Source organism: Carcharodon carcharias, chromosome 6 (genome assembly GCF_017639515.1).
Source record: "Carcharodon carcharias isolate sCarCar2 chromosome 6, sCarCar2.pri, whole genome shotgun sequence".
NCBI classification, from domain to species: Eukaryota; Metazoa; Chordata; class Chondrichthyes; order Lamniformes; family Lamnidae; genus Carcharodon; species Carcharodon carcharias.
Window position 1 is genome coordinate 168,354,495 of NC_054472.1, and position 14,005 is coordinate 168,368,499.

Here is a 14,005-nt window from a genome sequence, read left to right on the forward strand (position 1 = left end):
GCAGGCTCAAAGGGCTTAAACCTACTCCTATTTTCTATGTTTCTATAAAACAATTTAAATATTTAGTGAGTAATCTTAAGTAGGTTCACTAATTAAACAGCATATATTGTGGTACTTGTGCATGAAATCAAAAAACTATGTTGCTGTAGACCTGTAGATGAAATGTAAAACTGACTCAATGTGTACCAAAATAAATGTAATCTAGACACATTTGAGTCCTTAGTTCTGCTGGGTCTGTTCAGCTATTAACTGTTGTGACTCAGTTCTGAGTCTGCTGCACAGAGTAGGAATTCACCCTTAGTTATGTGGGGGAAGGCGATGATGAGCTGCCTTCTTGAAGTATTGCAGCCCATGTGGTTTTTGACCCAGTCACGATGAGAAAATGGCGAAATACGTCCCAAGTCAAAATGCCGTGTGATTTGAGGGAAATTTGCATGTGGTGTGTTCCCATGCTGAACATTGTGCAATAATCAGTGAACATCCTCAGTTCTGACTGGTCATTGATGAAGCAGCTGAAGATGGTTGGGCCTAGGACACCACCCTGAGGAACTTCTGCAAAGATATCCTTGGGCTAAGATGCTTGGCCACCAACAACCACACCAGTTTTCCTCTGTGCTCGGCATGGGGATGGCTCAGCCAATGGAAAGATTCCACCCCCACTCCCCCACCCACCCCACATCCACATAGTCTTCAGTTTTACCTGGGTTAAATTTTTTGGTTAAATGCTGCCTAATTGTTAAACCTTCGCCCTCGTCTCACTCCTGGAATTTAGCTCTTTCATCCATGTTTGGACCAAACGACTTTGGAACTCTCTGCCTCAGAAGGCAGTGGAAGCGGGACCATTGAATATTTTTCAGTCTGAGGTAGATAGATTCTTGTTAGGCAAGAAAATCAAAGGTTATGGGGGATAAATGGGAATGTGGGATTTAAAACGGAAACAGGTCAGCCATGATCTTCTTGAATGGTGGAACAGGCTCGAGGGGCTGAATAACCTACTTCTCCTATTGTGTATGTTCATATGTAATGAGATCTGAAGTCAGGTGGTCCTGGCAGAACCCAAAAATGGGCATCAGCTAGCAGATTATTGGTGAGTAAATGCTGCTTGGTAGCACTGTCAACAACACCTTCCATCATTTTGCCAATGAGTGAGATGTGCTGGGTTCTGATCCCCTTGAGGATGGGAATGTTCATTGGGCCTCCTCCTGTTAATTTAATTGTTTAATTGTCCACTAGCGTTCATGACTGGATGTGGGAGGACTGCAGAGCTTTGATCTGATCTGTTGTTTGTGAGATCACTCGGCTGTGCCTATGGCATGCTCCTTCAGCTGTTGACCATGTATACAGTCCTGTGGTGTAGATTGGTACCTCATTTTCAGGTACGCCTGATGCTGCTCCTAGCATGCTCTTCTGCACTCCTCATTGAACCAGGGCTAGTTGCCTGGTTTGATGGGAGTGGTAGAACGAGGGATTTGCCAGGCCATGCGGTTACAGTAGTGGTGGATTACAACTGTGTCACTGATCCACAGCACCCCATGGATGACCACTTTTTGTCTATCATTGGAATGTTAAAATAGGAGCACCTGCCACATAAATACTATGGCTGCAAGAGCACATCAGAGGCTGAGAATTCTGCATAATTCACCTCTTGACTCTCCACAGCATGTCCAGCATCTGCAAGTCAGGAGTGTGATGGAATTCTTTTCACTTGCCTGGCTGAGTGTAGCTCCAACATCATTCAAGAAGCTCGACAGCATCAGGGGCAAAGTAGTCCTCTTGATTGGCCCCCCCCATTCCACCGCAATAAACATTCATTCCCATCACCATCAAAGCACAGTGGCAGCAGTGTGTACCATATGCAAGTTGCACCTCAGCAACTCGCAAAGCCTCCCTTGACAGTATCTTCCAAATGCCCTGATCTCTACCACCTTGAAGGGCAAGACAGCAAACATGTGATAGTACCACCATCTGCAAGCCCCCTTCCAAGTCACACACCATCCTGACTTGGAACCATATTGCAGTTCCATCTCTGTCACTGGGACAAAATCCTAGAACTCCAGCACTATCCTTGTACCCGCACGGCATGAAATGTAGCAGTTCAAGAAGACAGCTCACCACCATCTTCACAAGTGTAATTAGGGAAGGCCTTGCCAGCAACATTCATACCCCATGAAAGAATTTTTAAAAGGCATTTACTTTTCCTAGAGCCTGTACTCCCATTCAATGAGATCGTGGCTGATCTACGAACATAGTGCACATACCTGTCGCTGCCCCATAGCCCTTAATACCACTCCTTAACCTTCCAAATTCCAGGGCATACTTCATAATTTAGCCCTTGGAGTCCAGATATCATTTTTGTTAATCTATGCTGCCTCTACTCCAAGGCCAGTGTTTCCTTCCTAAGGTGTGGTGTCCAGGACTGCTCACAGTACTCCAGGTGTGGTCTAACCAGGACTTTGTATAGCTGAGTCATGATTTCTATCCCCCTGTTTTCTCGTCTTCTAAATATGAAGGCTGGCATTCCATTATCGGTTTTGATTATTTTCTCTTTATGTTCTTTACCTTCTGGCATTTTAGTCATCTAGGTACTAGAACCCCCAAATATCTTTGGAACTCCTCCATTTAGAAAGTACCCTGTTCGGTCCTTTTTTACTGGATGATCTCATTTTTGTCTACATTGAAATCCATTTGCCAGTTTTGCTTGTCGACTTAAACTATGAATTTATCTCTGTAATTTTATGATTCCATCTACGCTGCTTGCAATGCCACCTATCATTTGCAAATATGGATATGTGGTTTTCTATCCCATTATCTAAGTCTAGGTGGCATTGCCACACACCACAATGTAGGCTAAGTTTTGAGACAGAACTTTGTCTCCAAAGGGACTGGATGGTGACCACTTCAACCAATACTGATGTGAGCAAGTGCATCTGTGACAGATTGGACTTGGTCAGTGATGATGTTTTTACTGTGTGACTTGAGGTGATGGGTATTGAAGTTCTCCACCCACATAACATTCTATGTCCTTGCTAATCTCAGTGCTTCTTCCAAGTCATGAACAAAATGGTGGAGAACTGATTCATCAGTTGCAGTAGGGTAGTAGGTGGTAATCAACTAGTGTTTTCTTTCCCCATTTTTGGCCTAATGCCATGAGACTTCATGGGATCCGGTCTCAATGTCGTAGCCTCCCAAGGCCACTTCTTTAAAACTGTGCTGCCTCCTCCGACATTAGCTGATACGTATGTTTCTGAGTACGAGTACGCTGTTGGGGCTTGACATGTCTGTAGAGAAACTTTCCCAGCTTTGGCACAAGACCCCTGACATTAGTGAGGAGGACTTTGCAGGGTGGGTTGGGTGTGCCTTTGCCATGTCTGAATCCAACGCTATGTTGAAGCTCAGTGGACTGTTCAGTTTGTTCTTTATAACAGTTTGATGCAACTGAATTGCTTGTTTAGCCATTTCGGAGGACATTTAAGAGTCAACATTGGATGGGCAGCAATCCCCTAAAGGGCATTTGTGAACCAAGCAGGATTTTTATGACAATCCAGGAGTTACATGGTCACTATTACCAGATTTTTATTCTAGAATTATTCAATTCCGAAACTGTCATGGCGGAATTTGAATGAGCCCCTAGATTACTGGTCCAGTAACATGAACACCACACTACCATACCTATACTGTGTAAATTATGGAGTTTATGCCAAACAAGGATCTGAAAACAAAGTAATACTTATTATGTATCAATGCAGACATGACAGATGCATAAAGAAATAAGCTAATACCCTTTCTATGAACCTCCAAGTAAATCCCAATCTCCCAAACTAACAAATCAACAGTGACTATCTGTTAAATCATCAAAAAAAATGTGAATTAATAAAGTGCTAATCATGGTAAGTGATTACAAGGCATGTGATACAGTGTATCAAAGACCTGACTTTTAGCTAAAAATAGCTGATATGCTGAAAATTACATTTTGGCCTTTGGAAAATTTGTTTAGGGAACATGGGTTGTAGTTGTTTAATTGTAATATTGCAGAATGTCAATTCTGCCACTTCCAACAGATTTTTAACAGCATACATTATCATCTGCAATACGTATTTGTAGGCAGAATGAGTAACACTTGTAAATGGCATCAAAACGAGCTTTGAAAATGAGCGAAGTTTCCCTTACCCGTGACTAATTTGGAATAGAGCTTCATTTAATCTGCAGCACTGTATTAGGAAGAGAGGAAGGCAACCAAATTGAAAACTTGTAATCTTTAGGTTTTGTAACAATCATTACAAATTAAATCCATTGACAATCACGTTCAGCCTTTGGAAATTTAACCAGTCCTCAGTCCAGCACAACAGATTATTCCTAATGCCACCGTCCTATCTTGTAGAAAAGCCTCTTACAAAAAGCTTTTCCAAAGGCCAGTTGACAGGGGCTATCAGGTTACCTTAATCCACCAACCTGGTTATCGCCTTTCAAATCTGCTGTCAGTACCTTTCTACAATACTCTAGTGTCCTTCCTTGACCCATTTCTCCTTGCAAACCACCGTACTATTTCCAACCTACCTTACCTCCCCAAAGTCCTTAAACATGTCCCCTCCCAAATCCGTGTCCATCTTCCCTCAACTTGATCTTTGAACCTGTCCAGTCAGCTTTCTTCTCTGCCACAGCACTGAAACAACCCTGATCAAAGTCATGCATCATCCTAGGTGACAATAACCATGGTGTACACTAAGATCCACTTCCAATACCTCTTCTCTTATCCAGCTGAATGGCCCTGCAACTCTCCTATCTAGTAGTTGTCTGAGAATCTTTTCTTCTTGTTCCCTCACTATTCTTTCAAGAATTCATCCTTGACAGCTTTTTCTCATTTGCATGCTCCTCCTTGGCACTGCCTTATGAGCAATATACTTACCATCACCAAGACAGCTTACTTCATCTCTATAACATGACCAGTCTCTACCCTTGCCTCAACCAGTTACTGAAATCCTCATCCATACTTGTTACCTTGAGATTGGACTATTCCAATACTCAGAATTACCTGGAAAAACTCAGCAGGTCTGGCAGCATCGGCGGAGAAGAAAAGAGTTGACGTTTCGAGTCCTCATGACCCTTCGACAGAACTTGAGTTCGAGTCCAAGAAAGAGTTGAAATATAAGCTGGTGAACTCGAACTCAAGTTCTGTCAAAGGGTCATGAGGACTCGAAATGTCAACTCTTTTCTTCTCCGCCGATGCTGCCAGACCTGCTGAGTTTTTCCAGGTAATTCTGTTTTTGTTTTGGATTTCCAGCATCCGCAATTTTTTTGTTTCTATTCCAATACTCTCCTGACCAACCTCAAATCTATGGCCTTGCCGCTCCCTAACTCTGTAACTGGCGACAGTCCTCCAAGAATGCTGTGTTCCTCCAATTCTTGTGCACTCCTCACTTGCTTCACCCCACCATTGGTGACTGTGTCTTGAGCTGCCAATGTCCTAAGCTCTAGAATCCCTCCCTATCCCCTCCTTCTCCTCAAGACATTTCTTAAAACCCATCATTTCTCCAAAACTTTTGTTTACTTGCCCTAATGTCACCTCCTTTGGTTCAGCGCCAATTCTTGTCTAATTACACTTCCTTGAAGCATCTTGGGATGTTTTACTCCTTAAATCTGTTACATAAAAGCAAGTTGTTGTTTCATTGCCTCACTGGGATGATATTTCTATATCATCTGCCAGTTTATACTGCTTATCAGTTCTTCCATAAACCGATTTGCCAGCCGTGAAACCATTAACTGCCTCTAGATGATATCATCACTGTTTCTGACTCACCATCATTTTCTGTTTTGCTGTTTAATTGAGGAGTCTTAACCCTTTGCTTTCTAATTCTGATGGAAATTTACTTTTTTTCTGTTTTCCAATGCTAATAGTTTTATTAAGATTTATCTGTTTAAAATAAGGATGGTAGCATTTTCCTTTGTACTAGGCACTGTTGCCTTTTGCAATTTGCCAACCTTATCATATTCTGTCATCGGCCTTCTAATCCCCCTTATCTGCACTTCCGCTCTTCTGCCGTTTTTAGCTGCTTTTCTTTTGTATTACTAGCGTTATTTTTATCACGATGCCAAAACATGATCCTGAAAAGTAGTCTTTAAGAAGATTTTTTTATTTTCCCAATTCTTCAATTGCTAATAGTGCTTTGGGAACTGTAATTGATTTGTCCACTTCTTATGCTAAATACCTTTCAATTCTGTTAACTCGGTGGGTTTCAATCTTATCTTTGCCTTGTTTGTTTATGATTGTAACTAAAAGCCAATAATTTTCTCATTCAAAATCAATTGACAAATTCTTGGTAATTATCTGTATGAAAATTTAAAGACCTGACCGAATGCACAGGTCAAGTTCTGAGTACCTTTCACTAACTGGAATAACAGGACATAAATTTTCATTAAGAGCCCACATTTCTTACTCTTAGGATGGCAAAGTCTAAAAGATGACAATAACATCTTTAGAGGAAAAACAAACTTTATCGGCAGCCACATTTTTGAATTGGACAAGTGAAATCTAGATTTTCCTGATCAATCTAACTAATTCCAACTTCTGTTTTAGGCCAAAACGCTAAGAAAGTTGATACAGCAGTCTTTTCGACAGTTTGCCAATTTGAATGAAGAGCAAAGTGTTCTGAAGTTCTTTGAGATTCTGTCTCCAGTTTACCGATTTGACAAGGAGTGCTTCAAATGTGCACTTGGGGTAAGCTTTTACACTGATTTTTTGAAAATTTACCAAAATGGACGATACTCTTTACTTTGTTTACTTTGATCTAATGCTAGTGTAGATGAATACTTTACATGTAGCAGAAGACTGATTTGGTTTTGAGTTCCTCTGCCAAACACATTCAGGTTTGTGTTTTTCATTCCTTATCCATGTATAATATTTTTGCTGCTTCAGCTTGTGCTATTTTGGTTAATTTCATTCCTCCCACAACTTCACTGTGAGAAAGAGAGTAACTGTTCACTGTACAGAAATTAATTCTGTCCACACTATAGATTGTGAAATGCTTTTAATAAATTTCAACTTACAACATTCGAGCTGAATCACATACGTGAAACAATGAAAGAATAATTCTTAAATAAAAGTTGCACAGGTAAATCTACAGTCTTTTTATTAAAAATTTCCTGTCCCTCATTTATGTAGATCCCACGTAGATGTAGGTCACCACAAACCTTCATCAATAGCGAGTCATTGATCAATTTTCCTCTTTTACTTTGCTTGTGTTGCGATGTTTCTCATTTTATTTGCTTATTTCTTCTTCGAATATCATTCAAAGATAAGGTATTTGCAACAACTTTCAGCCAGAAGTGTGACGTGGATGATCCACCCGGCCTGCTCCAGAGGTCTACAGTATATCAGATACCAGTCTTCAGCCAATTCAATTCATTCCATATGATATCAAGAAATGGCTGAAGGCACTGGATAGTGCAAATGCTATGGTTCCTGACAATATTTCGGCAATAGTACTGAAGACTTGTGCTCCAGATCTTAGTGTGCCTGTAGTCAAGCTGTTCCAGTACTGCTACAACACTGGCATCTACCCAGCAGTGTGGAAAATTGCCCAGGTATATCCTGTACACAAAAAGCAGGACAAATCCAACCCGGCCAATAACCGCCCATCAGTCTACTCTCGATCATCAGTGAAGTGATGGAAGGGTTCATCAACAATGCTATCAAGCGGCATTTGCTTTGCAATAACCTACTCGCTGATGCTAGTTTGGCTTCCACTGGGGTCACTCAGCTTCTGACCTCATGACAGCCTTGGTTCAAACTTGGATAAAAGAGCTGAACTCCAGAGGTGAGGTGAAAGTGACTGCCCTTGATATCAAGGCAGCATTTGCCCGTGTGTGGCATCAAGGAGCCCTAGCAAAACTGGAGTCAATGGGAATTGGGGGGGGGGAACTCTCTGCTGCTTGGAGACATACCTAGCACAAAGGAAGATGGTTCTGGTAGTTTGAGGTCAATCATTTCAGTTCCAGAACATCACTGCAGGAGTTCCTCAGGGTAGTGCCTTAGCCCCAACCGTCTTCAGCTGTTTCATCAATGACCTTCCTTCCATCAAAAGGTCAGAAGTGGGGATGTTTGCCGATGATTGCACAATGTTCAGCAACCATTCAGACTCCTCAGATACTGAAGCAGTCCATGTCCAAATGCAACAAGACCTGGACAGCTATCCAGGTTTGGGTTGACAGGTGGCAAGTAACATTGATGCCACACAAGTGCCAGGCAATGGCAATCTCCAATATGCGAAAATTTAACCATCGCCCCATGACATTTAATGGCATTACCATTGCTGAACCCCCAACCATCAACGTTTTGGGGGTTAACATTGACCAGGAACTGGACTAGCCATATAAATACTGTGGTTACAAGAGCAGGCCAGAGGCTAGGAATCCTGCAGCGAGTAACCCACCTTCTGACTCCCTAAAGCCTGCCCACCAGCTACAAGGCACAAGTCAGGATTGTGATGGAATATTCTCCACTTGCCTGGATGAGTGAAGCTCCAACAATACTCAAGAAACTTGACATCATCTGGCACAAAGCAGCCTGCTTGATTGGCACCCAATCCACAAACATTCACTCCCTCAACCATTGGTGAACAGTGGCAGCAGTTCGTACCATCTACAAGGTGCACTGCAGGAACTCACCAAGGCTCCTTAGGCAGCACTTTTCATACTCAAGATCACTACCATCTCGAAGGACAAGGGCAGCAGATGCATGGGAGCACCATCACCTGGAAGTTCCCTCTAAGCCACTCACCATCCTGATTTGGAAACATATCGCTGTTCCTTCACTGTCACTGGGTCAAAGTCCTGGAACTCCCTCCCTCACAGCACTGTGGGTGTACCTACACCACGGGGACTGCAGTGGTTCAAAAAGGCAGCTTACCACCACTTTCTGAAGGGCAATTAGGGATGGGCAATAAATGCTGTTCTAGCCAGCGACGCGCACATCCTGTAACTGAATTCCGAAAAAGTTTTCTAACGTGAATGTGAATTATCCATGTCCCCAGAAGGGGCAGGGCTGAGTTCAGGGTTTAGTTTGGTTACTTTCACATTGTGATAATTAGTAAGCCAATAACTACATACAGAAAAAGTGACTTCAAGAAGGGAGTTTTGCGTAATACTGGATTCAATAACTTCAGATTATTAAGATCATTGGACATTTATAACTCATCAACTCTTATTACGATTAATTCTTTTCCCCCTATGCAACTGAAAACTGCCATGTCTTCAGCGTATTAGTCATTGTACGTGGAACCTTTTGGGGTCTTGTGTTAATTAACTGTTTTGTGAATATTTCTGCTGATTTATATCTTTGTCCCGCTGTCCTGCCCCTGTATCATGATTCTTGGTGACAGAGTGACAATGTAGCAGGTAAATTTTTGGTTGAGTGAAAGTTCTAGTCTTCAGATTTGCATCAATCTAAGCTATTAGTTTACAATTATATTACATTTTTCAATGAGCCAACATTGTGAATTTTACCTGGGGATGTATTACTCAGACATTAAATATATATGCTAAAATAAGAATTTAACATTTTCCAGATGCAGTAAAATGTTTCAATAAAAGAATCCAAGTGCTGCAGTTTATTTGCATAATATTAGAAATTTTGATTGTGTTAAGATAACAAAGAGTATTCCCTCGTATAGATGCAGACCCTTAAGCATATGTCATCCTGTTTCAGAGCTAGTAAGATTATTGAAAGACAAAGGAAGTTTAATGTTTCAGGTATAAATCTATTTTATAAGGGAATTATTGAAAAACTATATAGCACAAATATATTGTGAGAGTGGGTCAGACCCCAGACGCAAGGTGTATATATTTTTTTGAATTTGCAATCTCAGTCGTCATATTAAATTTGTAATAGCTTTGTGATAATCTTTTCAGCCAAAGTAATTTAGTGATTTTACAAATGGGGAAGAACATGATATGATTTTAATCCAAATGACTTCCTTCTGTGTCATGATGACTCTATGGCTCTATGACTGCTGGAAGGCAGCACCAATCTAATAATACATTCACAGAATCACAGAATTGTACTGGCACAGAAGGATGCCATTCAGCCCATCGTGTCTGCACCTGCTCTCCAAATAAGCATTATGACCTAATGCCGTTGTCCTGCCTTTTCCCCGTACCCCTGCACATTGTTCCTATTCAAATAATCATCTAATGTTCTTTTGAATGCCTCAATTGAACCTGCCTCCACCACACTTCCAGGCAGTGCATTCCAGACCCAAACCACTCATTCTGCGAAAAAGTTTTTTTCTCACGTCATTGAACTTCCTCGGAGTGGCAGTCAATGTCACATTGCCACTTAGCTCCTAGTTTCTTAACCGAAATCCTGTTTCGCTTGACCTTCTGACTCTGGTGTGGGTCCATGCCAGACATGTCGAAGCTTTTTGCTCGGAGGCCCATATTTGCATATTTTTCTCACTCAAGGGGCAGATCAGCAAATTTTGGAAAGATAAGGTTTGGCACGACAATAAATTGAACTTCAAAAAAAAAAGTTGAGATTTTAAGGAAAGAAACAACTGCTGAGCAAAAGTACAGCAATGTCAGAGCAAATAATTGTTCATTTAAAAAATAGTTATTAATCAAAATGACCAGAGTGTGAAAGGGTCAGATTGTGTGTGCCTGGCTCACTCCCAGTCTCAGTGCTCACTCACTCACCCTCACCCACTGTGAGTCGGTGCATATGTGTTTGTTGGTGAGAGTGAGTGAGAAACCTGAAACTGGTCGCAAGGCATACTCGCACTCCTCCCACCACACACACCTAGTCCTTGCACTCCTGCCCCCTCCCGCACACAGTCACTCAGTTGCACTCCACCGTCCCCTCCCTCACACACACACACTGTCACTCAGCTGCACTCTCTCGCTCCCCACCAACACAGTCACACACACTCATTCTCCCCCAACACATACAGTAATTCAAATGCACTCTCACTGCCCACCAGCATACACACGCAGTCATTCACTCGTACTCTCTCACTCCCCCTCCAAACACACACAGTCGCTCAGCTGTACTCTCTCGCTCCCCACCCTGCCACACATACAGTCACTCTGTTGCACTCTCCCACTGCCCCTCAATACACACATGCTGTCACTCAGTCGCACCACTCTCTCACTCCTGCCCCCACGCCCCAAACACAGTCACACACTCTCGCTCCCCCAACACACACACGCAGTCACTCAGTCTCACTCTCTCACACCCCCACATACACGCCATCACTCAGTCACACTCTCTCAATCCCCACCCCCACCCCACAGTCACACTCTCTCACTCACAAGACCATTAGATATAGGAGCAGAAGTAGGCCGGTCAGCCCATTAAATCTGCTCCGCCATTCAATGAGACCATGGCTGATCTGATAATCCTCAACTCCACTTTCTTGCCTTTTCTCCATAACCCTTAACTGCCTTACTGATTAAAAGTCCATCTATCTCAGCCTTGAACATACTTGACAACCCAACCTCTACAGCCCTCTGCCATAAAGAATTCCACAGATTGACTACCCTCTGAGAGAAGAAATCCCTCCTCATCTCTGTCTTAAATGGGTGACCCCTGACTCTGAGATTATGCCCTCTGGTCCTAGACTCTCCCGTAAAGGGAAATAACCTCTCAGCATCTACCCTGTCAAACCCCCTAAGAACCTTACATGTTTCAATAAGGTCGCCTCTTATTATTCCAAACTCCAATAAGTACAGGCCCATCCTACTCAAATTCTCCTCATAAGAAAATCCCTCGGGATCAACCTACTGAACTTTTTATGCACTGCCTCCAATGCCAGTATATCTTTCCTTAGACAAGGGAACCAAAACTCTTCACAGTATTCTAGATGTGGTCTAACTAGTGCCTTGTATAGTTTTAGCTAGACTTCCCTATTTTTATACTCCATTTCCTTTGAAATAAAGGCCAACGTTCTATTTGCCATCCCTATTACCTGCTGAACTTGTATGCTAGCTTTTTTTGATTCATGCAGGAGGACCCCCAAATCCCTCTTTGCTGCAACTTTGTGCAGTCTTTCTCCATTTAAATAATATTCAACTCCTCTATTCTTCCTGCCAAAGTATATAATCTCACATTTTCCCACCTTATATTCCATCTGCTAAGTTTTTGCCCACTCATTTAACCTACCAATGTCCCTCTGTATTATGTGTTATCCTCACCATTTGTCTTTCCAGCTACTTTTGTTTCAAACTTATTTTTCAAACTTGGCAATAGTGCATTCACTTACCCCATTCAAATCATTAATATATATTGTAAATAATTGGGGTCCCAGCACTGATCCCTGTGGCACTCCACTAATTACAGGTTGCCATCTTAAAAATGCCACCCTTATCCCACCTCTGTCTTCTATTAGTTAGCCAATCCTCTATGCTAATATACTACCCCCAACACCATGGACTCTTATTAAGTAGACTTATGTGTGGTAACTTATCGAACACCTTTTAGAAATCCAAATATATTACATCCGCTGGTTCCTTTTTATCTATCCTGCTTGTCACCACCTCAAAGAATTCTAATAAATTTGTCAGGCATGATTTCCCCTTCATGAAGCCATGCTGACTCTGCTTGATTATATTGTGTATTTCTAAATGCTCTGCTATTACATCCTTCATTGTAGACTCTAACATTTTCCTAATGACGATGTTAAGCTAATTGGCCTATAGTTACCCGTTTTTCGTCTCCCTCCCTCTTTTGAATAAGGGTGTTATATTGGCAGTTTTCCAATCCTCTGGGACTTTTCCAGAACCTAAGGATTCTTGGAAGAATACTACCAGTGCATCCACTATCTCTGTAGCAGATACTTTTAATATCCTAGGATGCAACCCATCAGGTGCAGGGGACTTATTGGCCTTTAATCCCATTAGTTTTCCTAGTATACTTAAAGTACTCTTACAGTCCGTTTTTATATTACTTGCTAGTTTACCCTCAAAGTTTATTTTCTCCCTCATTGTTTTTTTGGTCATCTTTTGTTGGTTTTTAAACCTTTCCCAATCCTCTGGTTTACCACTAATCTTTGCCACATTGTATGTCTTTTTTAACTTGATAATATCCTTAACTTCCTTGATTAACTATGTTTGCTTTACCCCCTTTCTGGAATCCTCCTCCTTCACTGAGATAAACCTTTGTTGTGAGTCATGAACTATTTTCTTAAACGTCTGCCATTGCTCATCAATCATCTTTTCTGCTAAACTCCTTTCCCAGTCCACTCCAGTCAACTCTGCATTCATTCCTTTGTAATTACCTTTATTTAAGTTTAGCACAGTTTTTTCCAACCCAAGTTTCTCACTCTCAAACTGAATGCTAAATTCTACCATGTTATGGTCACTGTTTCCTATGGGACCTTTCACTCTGAGATAATTTATTAAACCTGCCTCATTACACATTAGCAAATCCAAAATTGCCTGATTCCAGGTTGGAACAACATGTTGTTCTAGGAAACTGTCCCGAATGTACTCTGAATTTTTGACTGTGGCTACCTCTGCAAATTTGATTTTTCCCAATCTCCCACACCAGTCTTTGATCCACACATTTAACTCCTTGACTTTATTAAATGCCAGTTTGCCAGTAGCTCAGGCAGTAATCCCAAGATTATTACTTTCGAGGTTCTGCTTTATAATTTAGCTCCTCACTGTTCGAAGTCTTTCAGCAGAACCCCCCTTTCTAGTCCTATCAATGTCGTTGGTACTAACGTGGATGATGACAACTAGATCCCTCCCTTCCCACTCCAAGTTCCTTTCCAGCCCTGAGGAGATGTCCTTAACCCTGGCACTGGACAGGCAGAGAACAGTATCTATCCCCCTAATTATACTGTCCCCTATCACTACTACGTTCCTATTTCCACTTGAATGGCTCCCTGTACCATGATGCCATGGTCGGATCGCTCATCATCCTTGCAGTCCCCACTCTCATCCACACAGCTGGCAAGAACCTCGCATCTGTTGGGCAATTGCAGGAGCTGAGTATCCTAGGGCCCCCATACCT

The 14,005-nt window shown here is 42.0% G+C and overlaps 1 protein-coding gene across 7 annotated transcripts in view; it reads left to right on the forward strand.

Moving 5' to 3' along the window:
- ptk2aa (protein tyrosine kinase 2aa) overlaps positions 1 to 14,005 on the forward strand; it is a 551,780-nt gene that overhangs the window by 300,172 nt on the left and 237,603 nt on the right. For all 7 annotated transcript variants that reach the window (XM_041189015.1, XM_041189013.1, XM_041189014.1 and 4 more), the window contains one exon: positions 6,572 to 6,712. In XM_041189015.1, coding sequence (XP_041044949.1) covers positions 6,572 to 6,712 — 141 coding nt within the window. The remainder of the gene's footprint in view (positions 1 to 6,571; positions 6,713 to 14,005) is intronic.